At 44.2% G+C, this 14,957-nt stretch overlaps 1 protein-coding gene across 5 annotated transcripts in view; it reads right to left on the reverse strand.

The window, feature by feature from the left end:
- The window catches only part of FIGNL1 (fidgetin like 1), a 17,590-nt gene continuing 2,633 nt past the window's right edge, over positions 1 to 14,957 (reverse strand). The window contains exons 1-2 of one of the 5 annotated variants that reach the window (XM_034761335.1): positions 6,146 to 6,223; positions 1 to 2,217 (exon numbers count right to left, since the gene is read on the reverse strand). In XM_034761335.1, the coding sequence (XP_034617226.1) occupies positions 154 to 2,214 (2,061 nt within the window). In that variant the 5' untranslated portion in view covers positions 2,215 to 2,217; positions 6,146 to 6,223 and the 3' untranslated portion in view covers positions 1 to 153. The other 4 variants (XM_034761332.1, XM_034761333.1, XM_034761331.1 and 1 more) reach the window with 4 other exon arrangements.

Consider the following 14,957-nt stretch of genomic DNA (forward strand, 5'->3'; position numbering starts at 1 on the left):
TGAATTTCATCACATTTATTAAAATAGCTTTATTACAAAGAATTATTATAAACAAAAATAAACTTGAACATTATAAATGACCATTGATCTTAATGTGTGTATGGGTGAGACAGAGAGAGAGAAAGAAACTTCTGCATGACAATTCAGATGCAGTTATCTTCCACAGCCAAATGTTTGGTTCCAGTTTTCATATAGTTCCAGATCCTTTGAAGACACACTGGGTCGCACAGTTTTGAAAGCGTTGTCGAAGTCAAGAAAAGAAATAGGTCGAACTTGTTCGGGTGTGATGGTTGCAATGTCCATGGACTGAAGGCTACGGATAGGACCTAAAGAAGCTTCTCGACAGAGCTGTGTCATGTCTGCCCCAGAAAATCCATCAGATTTTTTAACTATGAGCTCAACTTCCTCTTCTCTTAGACAGCAGTGCTCCTTTGACATCAGACGAGTTACAATCTGCTTCCTAGCTGAAGCTTCAGGAAGAGGGATGTACAGCCTTTTTACCAGTCTTCTTCGGGCAGCCTCATCAATTTCTTGCGGCCGATTTGTTGCTCCCACCACTAGAATACGGTCTTCAGACGAGGTTGTTGCTCCATCCAACTGGACTAAAAATTCAGTTTTTATTCTTCTAGAAGATTCGTGTTCCCCATCTCCACGCTGAGACAAGAGAGAATCAATTTCATCAATGAAAATCACAGCTGGCTGCTGACATCGTGCCACAGCGAACAGTGCACGGACCATCTTTTCCCCCTCACCTACCCACTTGGAGGTCAGCGAAGAGGCACTGATGCTAAAAAAAGTAGCTCCTGATTGACACGCAATGCACTTGCCTATAAGAGTCTTACCTGTCCCAGGAGGGCCAAAGAGAAGAATTCCTTTGGGAGGACCACGTAACCCTGTAAAGATGTCTGGTCTCAGCATAGGCCAGACTACTATCTCCTTTATAGTTGTTTTAGCAAAGTCTACTCCAGCAATGTCATCCCAGTTCACTGGAGGCCCATGGTCCATGATCTCGTGCATAATAAGTTCAATCATTTTTGGTTCTATGTTCTTCAAACGTTCATCCACTGGAAATGAAGACTCTGTTGGTCCAGCGCCATAAGGTTTATACTGCGGTCCTCCATTTTCATTCCCATCTTGTCTTGGCACCGGAGGGACAAATTTTCCAAATGGACCCCGAGACCTTCCAGCTCCCAAAGATTTTTTAATGCCACCATAGGATGAGACTGGTGTGCGTTGAGGCTGATTGTGATATTTCTTTTGCTGGTCTACCCAGAGCTGTTCTTTTGCGGTTTTAAAACCACTGCTCTCTTCACTCCCATTTCCACTCCCTACAAAGTTCTTGGTTTCTGTATTAATGGAGGGCTTGGAAGAAGCAAGGCTGGAACTTGTATTGTTGCTTTCATCACTGGAGCTATAAAATGTTTTCCTTTTTCCTGGATTTCCAGATCCTGCCGGAAGAGAGGAGTGATTAGAAAAAGACAAATTCTGTCCAATCTCAAAATGACTTGGGGAACTGCTACTTGATGCTTTGTTGTTTCCAGATAATGGACTTGCATAGAAACCTGTATTAGGCAGTTCATTTAAAGAGGCAGAGGAGGCAGGAAGTATATCTGTAGTTTTGGTCACAGAAGGCACACTACTTTGAAGACATTTCAAAGATGAGAGACTCTCAAGAATATCTGGTCCCTGACTTATACATTTTGATGAGCTAGCCCAGAGGTCAGTATCTACAGCACTGCTGCACACATTGAGTTTAGGCAGACCTGGAGTAACAGAGGCACTGACCTCCTTATCAACTACCACAAAGGCATCTGCTGGTGCCATCAGAGAGCTTTGGAACTTTTTGCCAGCTTGCATCAACTCTTGAACACTCTTTAATTCAAACACATTACTTGTTGTCAAGGAGGACTGCCACTTGTCACTGTCATTTTGCTGACATCTTGCCAAAGTCAAAATGTTTTCAGCATAGTTATTCAAGCCAGTCTCTGCGTTGTCAGAGTCAATAATGGCAGAGTATTTCTCTGCATATTTTTTGAACAGGTTGGTAGCACAGACCTGGGAGATCTCAGAGTTTGCCCATGCATACTGAATGTGCAGAATCTGTGCACGGTATCCATCTGCCTTCTGTCCTGGTGTACAGGTGTCAGAGGTAATAGCAAAGTAATTCTTCTGCCATTCACTCAGGTGTACAGCACTAGAGACAGGTGTCTGCATGATCTATGATAAAACAAACAGAAAGATTTAGCATTAAGTTACAAAGAAAAGTTAATTTCAGTAACTACTTAATTATATTTTTGCTTCTCCCTTTTAAATTCATAAATGTATAGTTAATTAATTGCTAACAATTTTAAGTCAGAGTGATAGCCAGCAGACTCTATATGACACTTAGCTGGGCTGCCTACTTTACCATTCCTACAAAACAACAACATTTATGGCATAAAACTGTTAGGATCCAGGCTTTTCTTGCTCTCCTTGCAAACTGCTCCTTATAACAGGTCTCCCTGGGAACGGGGTTAAGAGGAGAACTGCAGGGTAACAGCTGGCCAGATGAGGTGGATTAGCTAAACACAAGTCAGCAATGGTTAACCCTTATTGGAGAGAAATCTATAGAGTATTACTTAAGACAAGTATTTAGTTGTCAGAATGAAGAATCTGTTACTATGACATTAGTGGAAATGACGAAAACACAAAGTTTGTGGGCTGAGGAAGAGGGAAGAGACTGGAAAGCGCAGGGCAGAGTTTAGTATAGGATTTTTGTGATTTTTTTTTAAAAATGAAAATTAAGAGCATGTGTTACTTGATAGCAAATACTAGAGTACTTTCCAATAATTCACCTTTTCAGATTAAAACTTGCCATTGATTTGTTTCTGTCCACCAGTGATCTTTTTAGCTTTAGAAATCCCTTCAGCTATTTTTTTAATTAAAATTGAGGATGCACTTCTTTTTACAGAGCTACTGCAAAAGTGGCTGAAGTATGAAAGATAAAATATGGCCTGGAATGAGCCTTTCACTGAATTTGGAAATATATATTTCCAAATGTATGTGTGTGTGTGTGTGTGTGTGTATATATATATATACACACACACACACACACACTGTATTTGATTGACTTTCAAAGTTATAGTCTCTTTGAAGTGTGCCTATCAGGCACATGTAATGCTAATTTTCGTAAAGCCTAGACTTAATGGTATCAGTACGGGCACATGTGTGTGCTCAGTTTGGGAAATCCACAATTATCTCAAAAGACTTTTTAAAGAGCTCTTATCCTGCACCAATCAACCCTCTTCTCCAGTAATTCCAGTCCTTCAGTCTCCCCACGAACTATATTTGTTTCAATGTGTTATAGTTTCAAATTAATCAGGTTCTAGGTCTTTGGCCTCAGAGTGCTTTGTGACTTTCAGTACATTTAAATCGATGACTGTGGAGTAGAAATTCAGCATGCTTATAACTGAGCATTTAATCTGGACTCCAGAACCTGAGTCACTGGTAATGATACACAAGATGGAAATAGTCCAACCTGAGTCTCACATCTAGCCTGAGTTTGAAAACCTGCCATTGGGGGGGGGGGGAGGGGGGAGGAGAAATCAAACAGTTTTATTTGCAAACCCAGCACATCCAGATTAGAAATCAGTGAGACACCATGAATATGGAATCCCACAATAAAATTTTTATAATCATCTTTCAGGGTAAAGCCCATACAACGCTCTTAAACGTACAATATAAATGATAGATATAGAACACTGTTGATACACATCACAAACAACATAATTCACAAATATAACTAGATTACTTAAAATAAGCTGCAAGCAATTTGCTTCCTATGCTTAACAGAACAAACAGCACATTTAGAGACATGATGCCACTAGTAGGTCAGATTACACATATCAGACACTTTTTACTAAATGGATACACATTTCAGGAACATTTCATAAAGTGCAATATGTTAACAAGCAGCATGTCTGTAGTTCAGTGGTGGAAATTCATATTGTAAATTCAGTTATTGCCAGTTGCATGCGGTCTACACCCATAGAAAGGCCCAGAGGAAGAAATTTGGGGCCCTGGTAAATCATGTGGGCTGGGCCCCACCTCTTCCCATTTCACCCCAGTTAGATATGGGGACACTAAGTTCAGGGCCCTAATGCACCCTTCAGTACCAAGTTTACCATGGCGCCACACCCAGAGTCAGAAGGGGCCCCGGCTACCCGATCCCCAGGCCAGCTAATCCGGCCAGGAAAGCTACCCCCGCCCCTGCTCCACCTCTTCCTAGCCCTGTTCCCACTCCGCCTCTTCCCCCCCAAGCTCCCTCCCCTGAGTTATGCATCTTGGGGGGACTGCAGCAGGAGTCGGGCCCACCCTGCACTCACTGGGTGGCAGGAAGTGGAGCGACCCGGCCCCAGCCTGCTCCGCCGGTTCCCCCTCCTCCAAAGTCTGGGAGCCAGGGGAGCAGAGCGGAGCGGGCTGGGGCCGGGTCATTACACATCCCGCCGCCCCGTGCGGTAGGAAGTGGAGCTACCCGGCCCCAACCCACTTCGCTCCTGCCCCCCAAGCCTGGGGAGGAGATGGAGCGGTGGGGAAGGTGTATAGGATCATGATGGGGAAGAGAAGAGGATGGGGGAAGCTAGGGCGGGGGGAAGCTGAAGCCCAGCATGCGGCATCCCCTTGGCAGAAGCTGGGGCTCCCCTGTTAAGCAGGCCCATCAAACCCTCACCCTGATAAGCCCCACCTCCCCTGCATCTGTACCACCCCGATGAGTACCCTCCAGATACCCTCCCCAAAGTCCCAACCACTTGCACCTGGACCCCCACCTAAATGAACCACACCTCCCCTTCGCCTAGACCTCCCCCTCCCCTGCTGAGCCCCAAACACCTTCACCTGGATCCCTGCAGAATCCCATTGCCCCTGCACCTGGAACCCCCCAAGGAGCTTCTGTGCATCTAGATCTCCCACTGAGCCACCCACACCTAGATTGCCCCACAGAGAACTCTTTTACCCCCACCTGGATCCCCCGACACTAAGTCCCTCCGCACCTGGCTCCTACTACTGAGCTGGGTCTGCTCACCCATACCTGGTGTGCCCAGCACAGGGGAGCAAGGCCCCAGGGTGTTTGTGGGGCAGGCCTGGCCCTTGCAGTGTGTCAGTGTCGGGTGCTGCCTCACTGCTGAGTCCCTGTCCCAGGGTGGAGGCGAGGAGGCTGCAGGGTAATCTCCCACCTCCATGCAACCAGTGGCCTATGCTCCCCACTGCCATGTGCTCCCATTTTAAAATATTGCGCATAGAATTTTAAATTTTTTGTTGCAGAATCCCCTCAGGAATATGGGGTGCTGTGCAGCTGTGATGGCGGGACTGTGAGGAAGGTTGTGGGCGGGTGGGGGGGTGGTCTATGGGCACTGGGCAAGTGGTGTGGTGTGCAGGGTGCTGTGCAGTTGTGGCGGGAGGCCAGCAGAGGAGATCTTAGGGGCCTGGGCATAGATATCTGTGGTGGAGGTCTCTCGGCAAAGGGGCGCTGGTCATAAGGGGGGAGTGCTGTGGTGCAGGCCCACCCTCAAGGGGAAGGAGCATGCTGGCAGCACAGGGCTGGGCAGGTTGGTGTGCATCTGGCAGATGCAGCTTTGTAAACAGTGCCCTCCTGCTGGTCTGCACGGAGGGGGCTACTCTCGCCGCACTATACCTCGTTGCCCCCCACCCCATGGGGGCCCATACATCTATTTGGCACCGAGCCCACAAAAAGTTAATCCGGCCCTGGCACCCTTACCTATTGCATATGTATCTCCCTTGGGGAGCTGCTGTCTGGTCTCACCTGTGCAATCCAAACAGCTTCCCAATCCCACCGGTATCGGCGTGTACTGACGGGGGAGGGGTTGAACCGATTGAACTAAGGGGCTGGCGTAGCACGTTTCAGCCCACTCTGCCCGCCTCCCTCCGAGGTCATAACCCCTGCAACAAGGTCCCAGGGCGCAGCGCAGCGCAGGGCAGCTTGGAGCTCGCGCAGCAGACTCCGCGCGGGCGCGGCTGAGGGGCGGGGCGAGGCTCGGTGTCAGTAACCTGCTGGGGCCGCGCGTCTCCCAGAAACATTCGCCCCACGCGACTACGAACCGTCTCCCCCGCGCGTTCCACTCTCGTCCCGCAGGCTCCAATCCCGCCCTACCTTAGCCAGTCAACCAACCAGCTCAGAGTCAGAGAGCGCGAGGGGGGGGCATGGAGGAGAGAGGCGCAGCCAATCAGAATCCGGGGGGAGGAGGGAGCGGTAGAAAAAGACGCGGGCAAGTGAGCGCGCGCCGCTATCGCCGGGTCTGGGCTACCCCGCAGAAAGTCCGGCCGTGATGGCGCTCCCATTGGTCGTGGCAACAGCGCTGCCTTCCAATAGGAGCAGGATCCGTGCCGGGGGGCGGATACCGAACAGGCGCCACTCGTGGCGGCCTCAGCTTGTGCTTTGAGGGAGGGGGCGAGCGAGAGCAGCTTTTTTTTTAAAAAACCACAATAATTGGTCTCCGCGCGCGAGCGCATCTCTGCATCGCCTGATCACCAGCTGCTGTGTGCCCATTGCCCGCTCTTCTTCCTGCCCCTCTCGGTCCCTGTGCGCTGTCCCCATCCCCCTACTGCCAACAGCCAAAGGCTTAAAAATCAAGAAGTGTCCACCCCCCCTCAGTCCCCCATGGTGCAATGGGGTTAGAAAATCATTATTTAAAAATGGATTCTTTGCCGTCTGAGTTTTTGAATCTTTACTGTTTAACTCAGGTCACCTTTTCAGGCTTCACAACCATGAGGTGCAGGGGCATCAAGAAAACCCACAAACCCAGATCCACAAAGGGATTTCAGTTCTCAACTCCCAGATCCACAAAGGGATTTCAGTTCCTAACCTCCCATGGAAGTTAGGAACTGAAATCCCTTTATGAAGCTGCGCCTAAATATTTTAAGAGTCACAATGAAATAGCAAGAATGGGCAATGCTGCCTTTGTGTGTGTTTTTAAGATGTGTCACATAAGCTTTCTCTACCTTAAGAAGGGCTCCCCTCAGATCTTACCCACTTTGACCTACTTGTGCCAATAATGTGGCCGGGATGCACATTTCTTAAGAGGGGCTTTGAAATCTGTTGTTAAAACTAGACCACCACTGTATTAAAGTTATGCTCCATCTGTACACTGTGTTGTAATTGAAATCAATATATTTGAAAATGTAGAAAACGTGCAAAAATATTTAAATAAATGGTATTCTGTTATTAACCGTACAATTAATCACACAATTAATCACAAATTTTTAAATTGCTTGGCAGACCTATTTGCAACCAATCCTGCCAATTTATTTGAGAAGATAGTCTTCTTATGTCAGGCAACAAAGAGATCATCCTTGTAGAAGACACATTCGCTGATCCTGCAAGTTTTTCCACGTGGCTCAGCTTCCAGACTCAGGGCTAATGTAAAGGCTGAGAGCGTGCATATATTTTAATAATTCTGCTTTGTGACTCAGCTTATATTAAGACAAAAACCAAACACATAAGGGAACATTTATGGGAATGTAAATAAATATCCAAGTGGCCTCACAGTTCATATAAATAAATGTACAAAAATAAAATATTTCATTACACATTCTATTTATAATAGAATATATGGAAATATACCTATCTCATAGTGCTGGAAGGGACCCTGAAAGGTCATCAAGTCCAGCCCCCTGCCTTTAGTAGCAGGACCAAGTACTGATTTTGCCCCAGATCCCTAAGTGGTCCCTTCAAGAATTGAACTCAAAACCCTGGGTTTAGCAGGCCAATGCACAAACCACTGAGCTATCCCTCCCCCTTAAAAGCTTTTATGAACTGTGAGAATATTTAAATTTAAGTGAATATAATGTAACTGGCATATGCTTCATGTAAAAGGTCTCTTGTAAGGTATCATTACAAAGCTTATAATCTACTTAGTGTGATCATCCTACTTGAATAAATGTACCACTCTTGTATCTAAAACTAGAAATATAAAATATAACTCTGAGGGCCTATTGTAATTATGCAANAAAAGGTCTCTTGTAAGGTATCATTACAAAGCTTATAATCTACTTAGTGTGATCATCCTACTTGAATAAATGTACCACTCTTGTATCTAAAACTAGAAATATAAAATATAACTCTGAGGGCCTATTGTAATTATGCAAAATGTGGGCCATTAATGGTGGTTTGGAATCTTGATGACTCCCATTAACTAGGACTATTGTCTGCAGATGGCTGTGTTTTACCCGTGAGTCTTCCTGTATACCTGTGTGCTGGCATGTGGGTAATGAAGTCTTGCAGTGACATGTGATCATGTCACGTGAACTGGAATCCATCTTTAACCTGGTCCTTTTCCAGTGACGGGGGGTGGAAACCCAGAGGGACAAAGGGTTCCTGCCTTATGCAAAAGATATATAAAGGGGTGGGACAGAACAGAGAGGAGGAGAGGAGCCATCATGAAGAATCCCCTAGCTATCACCTGAGCGGGAACAAGAGCTCCAGGGGAAAGAATTGTGCCTAGGCCTGGAAGGTGTCCAGTCTGAGAAAAAACTTACTGAAGCATCTCTGAGGGTGAGATTATCTGTATTCAGTTTGATTAGACATAGATTTGCGCATTTTATTTTATTTTGGTTGGTGACTTACTTTGTTCTGTCTGTTACTACTTGGAACCACTTAAATCCCACTTTCTGTATTTAATAAAATCACTTTTTACTTATTAACTCAGAGTATGTATTAATACCTGGGGGAGCAAACAACTGTGCATATCTCTCTATCAGTGTTATAGAGGGCAAACAATTTATGAGTTTACCCTGTATAAGCTTTATATAGGGTAAAGTGGATTTATTTGGGTTTAGACCTCATTGGGAGTTGGGCATCTGAATGCTAAAGACAAGCACACTTCTGTGAGCTGTTTTCAGGTAAACTTGCAGCTTTGGAGCAAGTAATTCAGACCCTGGGTCTGTGTTGGAGCAGACGGGAGTGTCTGGCTCAGCAAGACAGTGTGCTGGAGTCCTGAACTGGCAGGGAAAACAGGAGCAGAGGTAGTCTTGGCACATCAGTTGGCAGCTCCCAGGGGGGTTTCTGTGATCCAACCCATCACAGCCTTAACTGTTCACTTCCCTTGTGTAAACTGTAATATTCCTGTACACATTCATTTTGGCCAAAGTTTTCAGATAGCATTTTCATGGGTGCAATGTTCTGTCCACAATTACTTTTGCCTTCAATTTAATAAATGCAGTCATTTAAGTCACTCATGTGGGGTGCACCACAGTATTTAATTTTCTGCAGGCAAAATTTTCTACAATGATTGGTGGGGTTTTGTTATTCATTGAGCTTATTATGCCATCATTACTATCCAGAGCAGCCAGGGCTTAAATTCTCAGTGATTATTTCCCAGAGGCCTCACTCCCCCATTCGGGGCTCTGGGCTTTTGTCCTGCAGGTGGAAGGGAGCAACAAGGATCATGGCTTTAGCCCCGATGCCTCCCACGGGCTGAAGCCCCGAGCCCCAGCATGTGCCATGGGGCTGAGGCGCTGGGGCTCCAGCTGGTTTGAAAATATTTACTGGAGCTAGGGTTGCCAATTTTCTAATCACACAAAACTGAACACCCTTGACCTGCCCCCTGCTCCACCCCCCCCCCACTACCCTTTCCTGCCCCGAGGCCCCACCTCCCGCTCACTCCATCCCCCCTCCCTCCATTGCTCGCTCTCCCCCCACCCTCACTTTCACCGGGATGGTGCAAGGGTTTGGGATATGGGAGAGGGTGAGGGCTCCAGCTGGGGATATGGGCTCCGGGAGGGAGTTTAGGTGCGTGAGGGGGCTCAGGGCTCGGGCACAGGAGGGGGTTTGGGGTGTGGGCTCTGATTGGGTGGCACTTACCGCAGGCGGGTCCTGGAAGCAGCCAGCATTTCCCTGCAGCCCCTAGGCAGAAGAGCCAGGGAGCTCTGTGTGCTGCCTGCGCCCTCAGGCGCCGCCCATGCAGCTCCCATTGGCCACGGTTCCCAGCCAATGGGAGCTGCGGAGCCAGTGCTCTTGGTGGGGGCAGCACATTGAGCCCCTGCAGCCACCCCTGCACCTAGGAGCTAGACATGCTGGCTGCTTCCGGCGAACGTGTGGAGCCAGGGCAGGCAGGGAGCCTGCCTTAGCGCTGTTGCGCCGTCAACAGGACTTTTAGCGGCCTGGTCAGCAGTTCTGACCAGAGTCACCAGGGTCCCTTTTCAACAGGCTTTCCGGTCAAAAATCAGATGCCTTGCAACCCTAACTGGACTCTGTTGACAGCAGCAGTTCCCAAACTTTATTGGTTCACATACCACCTTCTTACAAATTTCTCCTTTTTGTGCACATTTTAGGCTTAAATAGATTTAAGATTTAATAGTAAGTATTTACGGACTCATAGTTTAAAAAAAAAGTTTTGAATTTGGCTGGTGGACAGGTGCCTGGGAAAAATTAGAAGCGAAGGCAGTTTGGCTGGGGGAGTCTGGGCGGGTGGGTTAGAGGATATGAGGTTAAGAGTTGGTTGGGAATTCTTAGACAAAATGTTTTTTTCCCCTCAGAAAATGCTGACATGTCCAAGCCAAAACATTTAATTGGAATATACTGGTGTATAAAATAAAATACTCCGGATGCTCCCCCCAGCAGTGGCCCCCCATGCCCGCCTAAGATTTAGTCATGGGTATTTTTAGTAAAAGTCATGGACAGGTCAACTTTTGTTTATTGCACATTACCTGTCCATGACTTTTACTAAAAATACCCGTGATTAAATCCTAGCCTTACTGATCACTTATCACTTAACATCTATCTTTCTCTAGTTAATAAACTTGTTTTATTGTTTTATCTAAACCAATGCATTTTGCTTCGAGTGTTTGGGTACTCGCTACTCAGGTTAACAAAGGTTGGTGCATAATCATTTCCTTTGATGAAATAACAGACTATTAATGAGCTTGCATTGTTGAGGAGTATGCTGTACAGTACAAGACACATATTTCTCAGGGTGCAAGGCTAGGACTAAGAAGTTGCTTGTGTCACCCTGTATGTAGTTCATGAGTGGCTGGGAAAGCGTTCTTGTAACTTTGCTGGGAGTGATTTTACATGCTAATGGCTGTGTGTGAGCAGAACCTGGAGAGGTTGCTTTTTCACATGTACCACTGGTAGGGAACCTCTGATCTACAGCATATTCAACTGTCCTATGCTATTTTATGCAGTGTAGTTGTAGCTGTGTCGGTCCCAGGATATTAGAGAGACAAGGTGGGTGACGTAATATTTCTACTCTGTTTTAGTGATAGTGGGCCAAATTTTGCTGCTGTTTACATCTTGTAACTCCACTACCTTCAGATTTCCCCCTCCGTTACACTCAGCTGATTTCACTGCAGTTGCTGCTTGGTCCAGAATTTGGCCTACTGGGTATAATGCCATCTCTAGCTTACAGGATTATAGGAATCACTAAGAGAAGATCAACATGTGGTCTATACATTTTTCAAAATGGTAACTACACCTATGCCCGGAGATGGATGCAAATTCATGAAAAGCCTGTTTATTGTCAGGATTTTTCAGACTGGTCTGAGAAAAGAGAGCGGTTCCTATGGGAACTACGATCTGCAAGTTTACACCTCTAAAGAAAATATGGAGTCAAATTCATTGCTGCTGAAAATAGGTGTAGTGACTTTAGTAGAGCTGCTGCTGCTTAAGGAAGTTGGAAACTCTTAAACTTTTGATGGTATACACAGGACCGGCTCTAGGGCTTTTGCCGCCCCAAGCAGCCAAAAAACAAACAAACAAACAAACAAACAAACAAAAAGCTGCGATTGCGGTCTGCAGCACTTCCACCACGACTCCACTGCCGTCGCTTCTTCGGCAGCAATTCGGCGGCAGGTCCTTCCCGCCGAGAGGGAGTGAGGGACCCGCTGCCAAAATGCCGCGGAAGACCCGGACGTGCCACACCCTTCCATGTGCTGCCCCAAGCACCAGCTTGCTAGGCTGGTGCCTGGAGCTGGCCCTGGGTATACATAAAATGGAGAAGGCTGGAGAATAACAAAAGTAGACAATACAATGGCTTCATTTTTGTTTATTAATGTTTGGTTAACAGGCTTTGGATACAGATTTCAAGTAAAAGAGGCTTTCTATCCACACAACATACAACAAAAAGACACAGAGAATCTAAACATTTTCCAGCCAAAGTCAAGCGACTCCAGGTATTCAAGTTAGGCACTAAGCATCATTTATGTTATTCTAGTGAGATTTTCCCCCCCTTACCTTCAATTTTTCAACTTTTTTGTTCTCACTTGTATGTTTTAGCTCCTGTCCTTGAGCATTTCAAGTGTAAGGGTGTCTAGCTGGTTTAGAACACAGTTATAGAAGACAAACTGGTGGGATGGGGGGGAAGAGTAATATTGATAGCACTCACAGAATATGGTACCTTTGCAGTTTACAACAAAGAAAAATAACTGATGAACAGAATCCAGTACTAGAAGGCAAGAGGGAAACAGTAGAACTGTAATAATTTTAATGCAGACAAATGTATTACATATTAGCAATAATCAGTGTCTTAGAATATATTATAATCAGTAATTAAATATATTTTAATCTACTATCACAGTAAGAATGTACATATTGTACTAGCTAAGAAAAATCTGCAAAGTTATTCAAAATTGCCTGATTAATTTTATTTTTCCCCTCATCTAGCAACTACATTATATCCTGTGGAATTTGGATATTCTGCTAAAGTGCTCTTACTGGGCTTCATAGTCATCATCAATGTTAAACAACATGAATCACCACAGATTGTGTCAGCTTGTGAACAAGAAGCACAATGGATCTGGGTTCATGCATTGACCTAACATTGGTTTCCAGAAGCCATTTCACCCACGAATAGATTTTATAGCTGCATAAGAGGAACACCATGGTTATGGTGTTTCTTCTAATCACCTAGTTTCACAAATGATGCTTTTGTTCTTGAATTGATTACATGGCCGATTTTTTTTCCAATAAAGTCAAGTCAACACTTCAAGGCAACAATTATACTTCCCTTAACTACCCACCCTTTACCTTCCAAGGCAAAATAGGGCACAGGAAGGTGTGAAAAAAAGCCTTCTCCATTTCCTTATGAATTATAACAAGTCACCTCACCTCTGGAATTTAGAAACAAGTAAATATGAAACCCAGATTTCCGCTTGCTGCTAAGTCAGGGGCACTGTAAATCTACAGACCTTTCATTCCTTGTTTTAAAAAAAGCAATTGGAGCAAAATCTTTTATTATTTTTTAAAAAATATTTTTACTACATTTAGAATATTTCAGTTATAAAAATGGCTATACTTTTTTCAAAATGATTACTTAGTGTTTGGATTAGAGCTGCATGAAAACAACTTTTTGGTGAAAATGTATTTGTTTCTCAATGAAATTTCATTTTGTCAGAAATTTTCCGACCCGGTCTAGTAAAAACTCATTATTATGCATTTCCCATTCAGTTACTTTGAGACAGGTTTTAATTTCAGTTACAGTAGTAAATCCAGGCAACGCCACTGATTTCTGTGGAATTATCTTCGATTTACCCTACCCTACCCAACATTATAATCTGACTTGTCTTGTCCTGCACAGAGCTGTTTATCTACTTACTGCACAAAAATATTGGTCCATCTGGTGGAGGAGCTGTAATTCTTCTCTGGTTACCAGACACAAGTGTTTTCTAATGTGAAGTTTGTAAAAATTATTTCAGTATGGGAGACTTATTGGCTAGGAAGCCAGAAGACAAAGCAGCTTCCTTTGTTTTGAGACCAGAATAATGTATTTTTTTAAGCAAACACTTAAGAGGAACAATATGACATCTAAAATCCTCAGCTTCACTCAGTCTGTTGATCATCTATATATAGAGCACCACATTCTGTGCTTATATACCCTTATAATTTCACTTGAACTCAATGAAGTTACTCTGAATTTATAACAGAGTAGCCAAGAGCAGTGTTTTGCACAGTGGCTCAGTCACCTGCCTGAATGTTGCCTGGGTTTTCAGACTGATTTACCACATCTTCCTTTTCTTTGTTGCATTTGAAATCAGTTTTTTTTTTAAACATCCAGATCCAGGGAATTCTAGCTCCTTTGATATCCATTTATTCTTTTAGTTTACCCCAGAAATGGCAGTCTGGAATTCATATTTTAAATAAGAGTCTTAATAAGATCAGTGGTCCTGGGGCCCATCCCCTGCAATATCTAAGTTTTATAGGGTAACATAATGAAGGAGTGCTTGAACTGCACATTTATTTTATTCTGTGGGTTTATCGGAATCGTAGGCACATAGTTTCAACATGGACCTTGAATTATATTTATGGTTTACATTTCTGAAAGTAATATTTCATACTCCACAGTTACCGTGGATGGAACAAAAACGGACAGTGATGCAACAATAAATCATCTTTGACTAATGTGGGAACAGGAGCAACATTTTACAGTCACAATTACAGTGGTATTATGTCAAAGAGGTTTGTTACACATTACACCACATAAATTAGCAGCTTTAAAGACCACATAGCATCATGTCACACAACATAGTTTACAGATTATTCTTCAAATAAATCATTTCCTCAGAAAAGAATTTAGAAATACAGAGGGAATCTGGTGATTTCATGAAAAGTATCAGGTAGTGCACAGATTACAATTACAGATGAAATCCTTACACAATATTTCAAGATGTATCACTATAGAGTAGACTGATTTTTTTTAATTCAACATAAAATATAATTCAAAGACAGCCCAATCCCCTTTTAATCATTAATAATAATTTATATGATGAACAATGCCTCAAAGAGACCATAGTAATTAATGTTATTTTATGTGGCTTCAGAGCAAATGAATTTTTGAGACTTACATTGCTGTAAGTATGATACAGATTTACGTAAGTTAGGCTCCAGTATAATCTTTACTTTTTCTGTTTTTAAATATGTGTAAACCTAACATCTGTTTTCAAGATTTAATTTTTTTCTTTTAATGAAAGAA

The sequence above is a fragment of the Trachemys scripta genome, chromosome 2 (genome assembly GCF_013100865.1).
Source record: "Trachemys scripta elegans isolate TJP31775 chromosome 2, CAS_Tse_1.0, whole genome shotgun sequence".
In the NCBI taxonomy this organism is placed as follows: Eukaryota; Metazoa; Chordata; order Testudines; family Emydidae; genus Trachemys; species Trachemys scripta.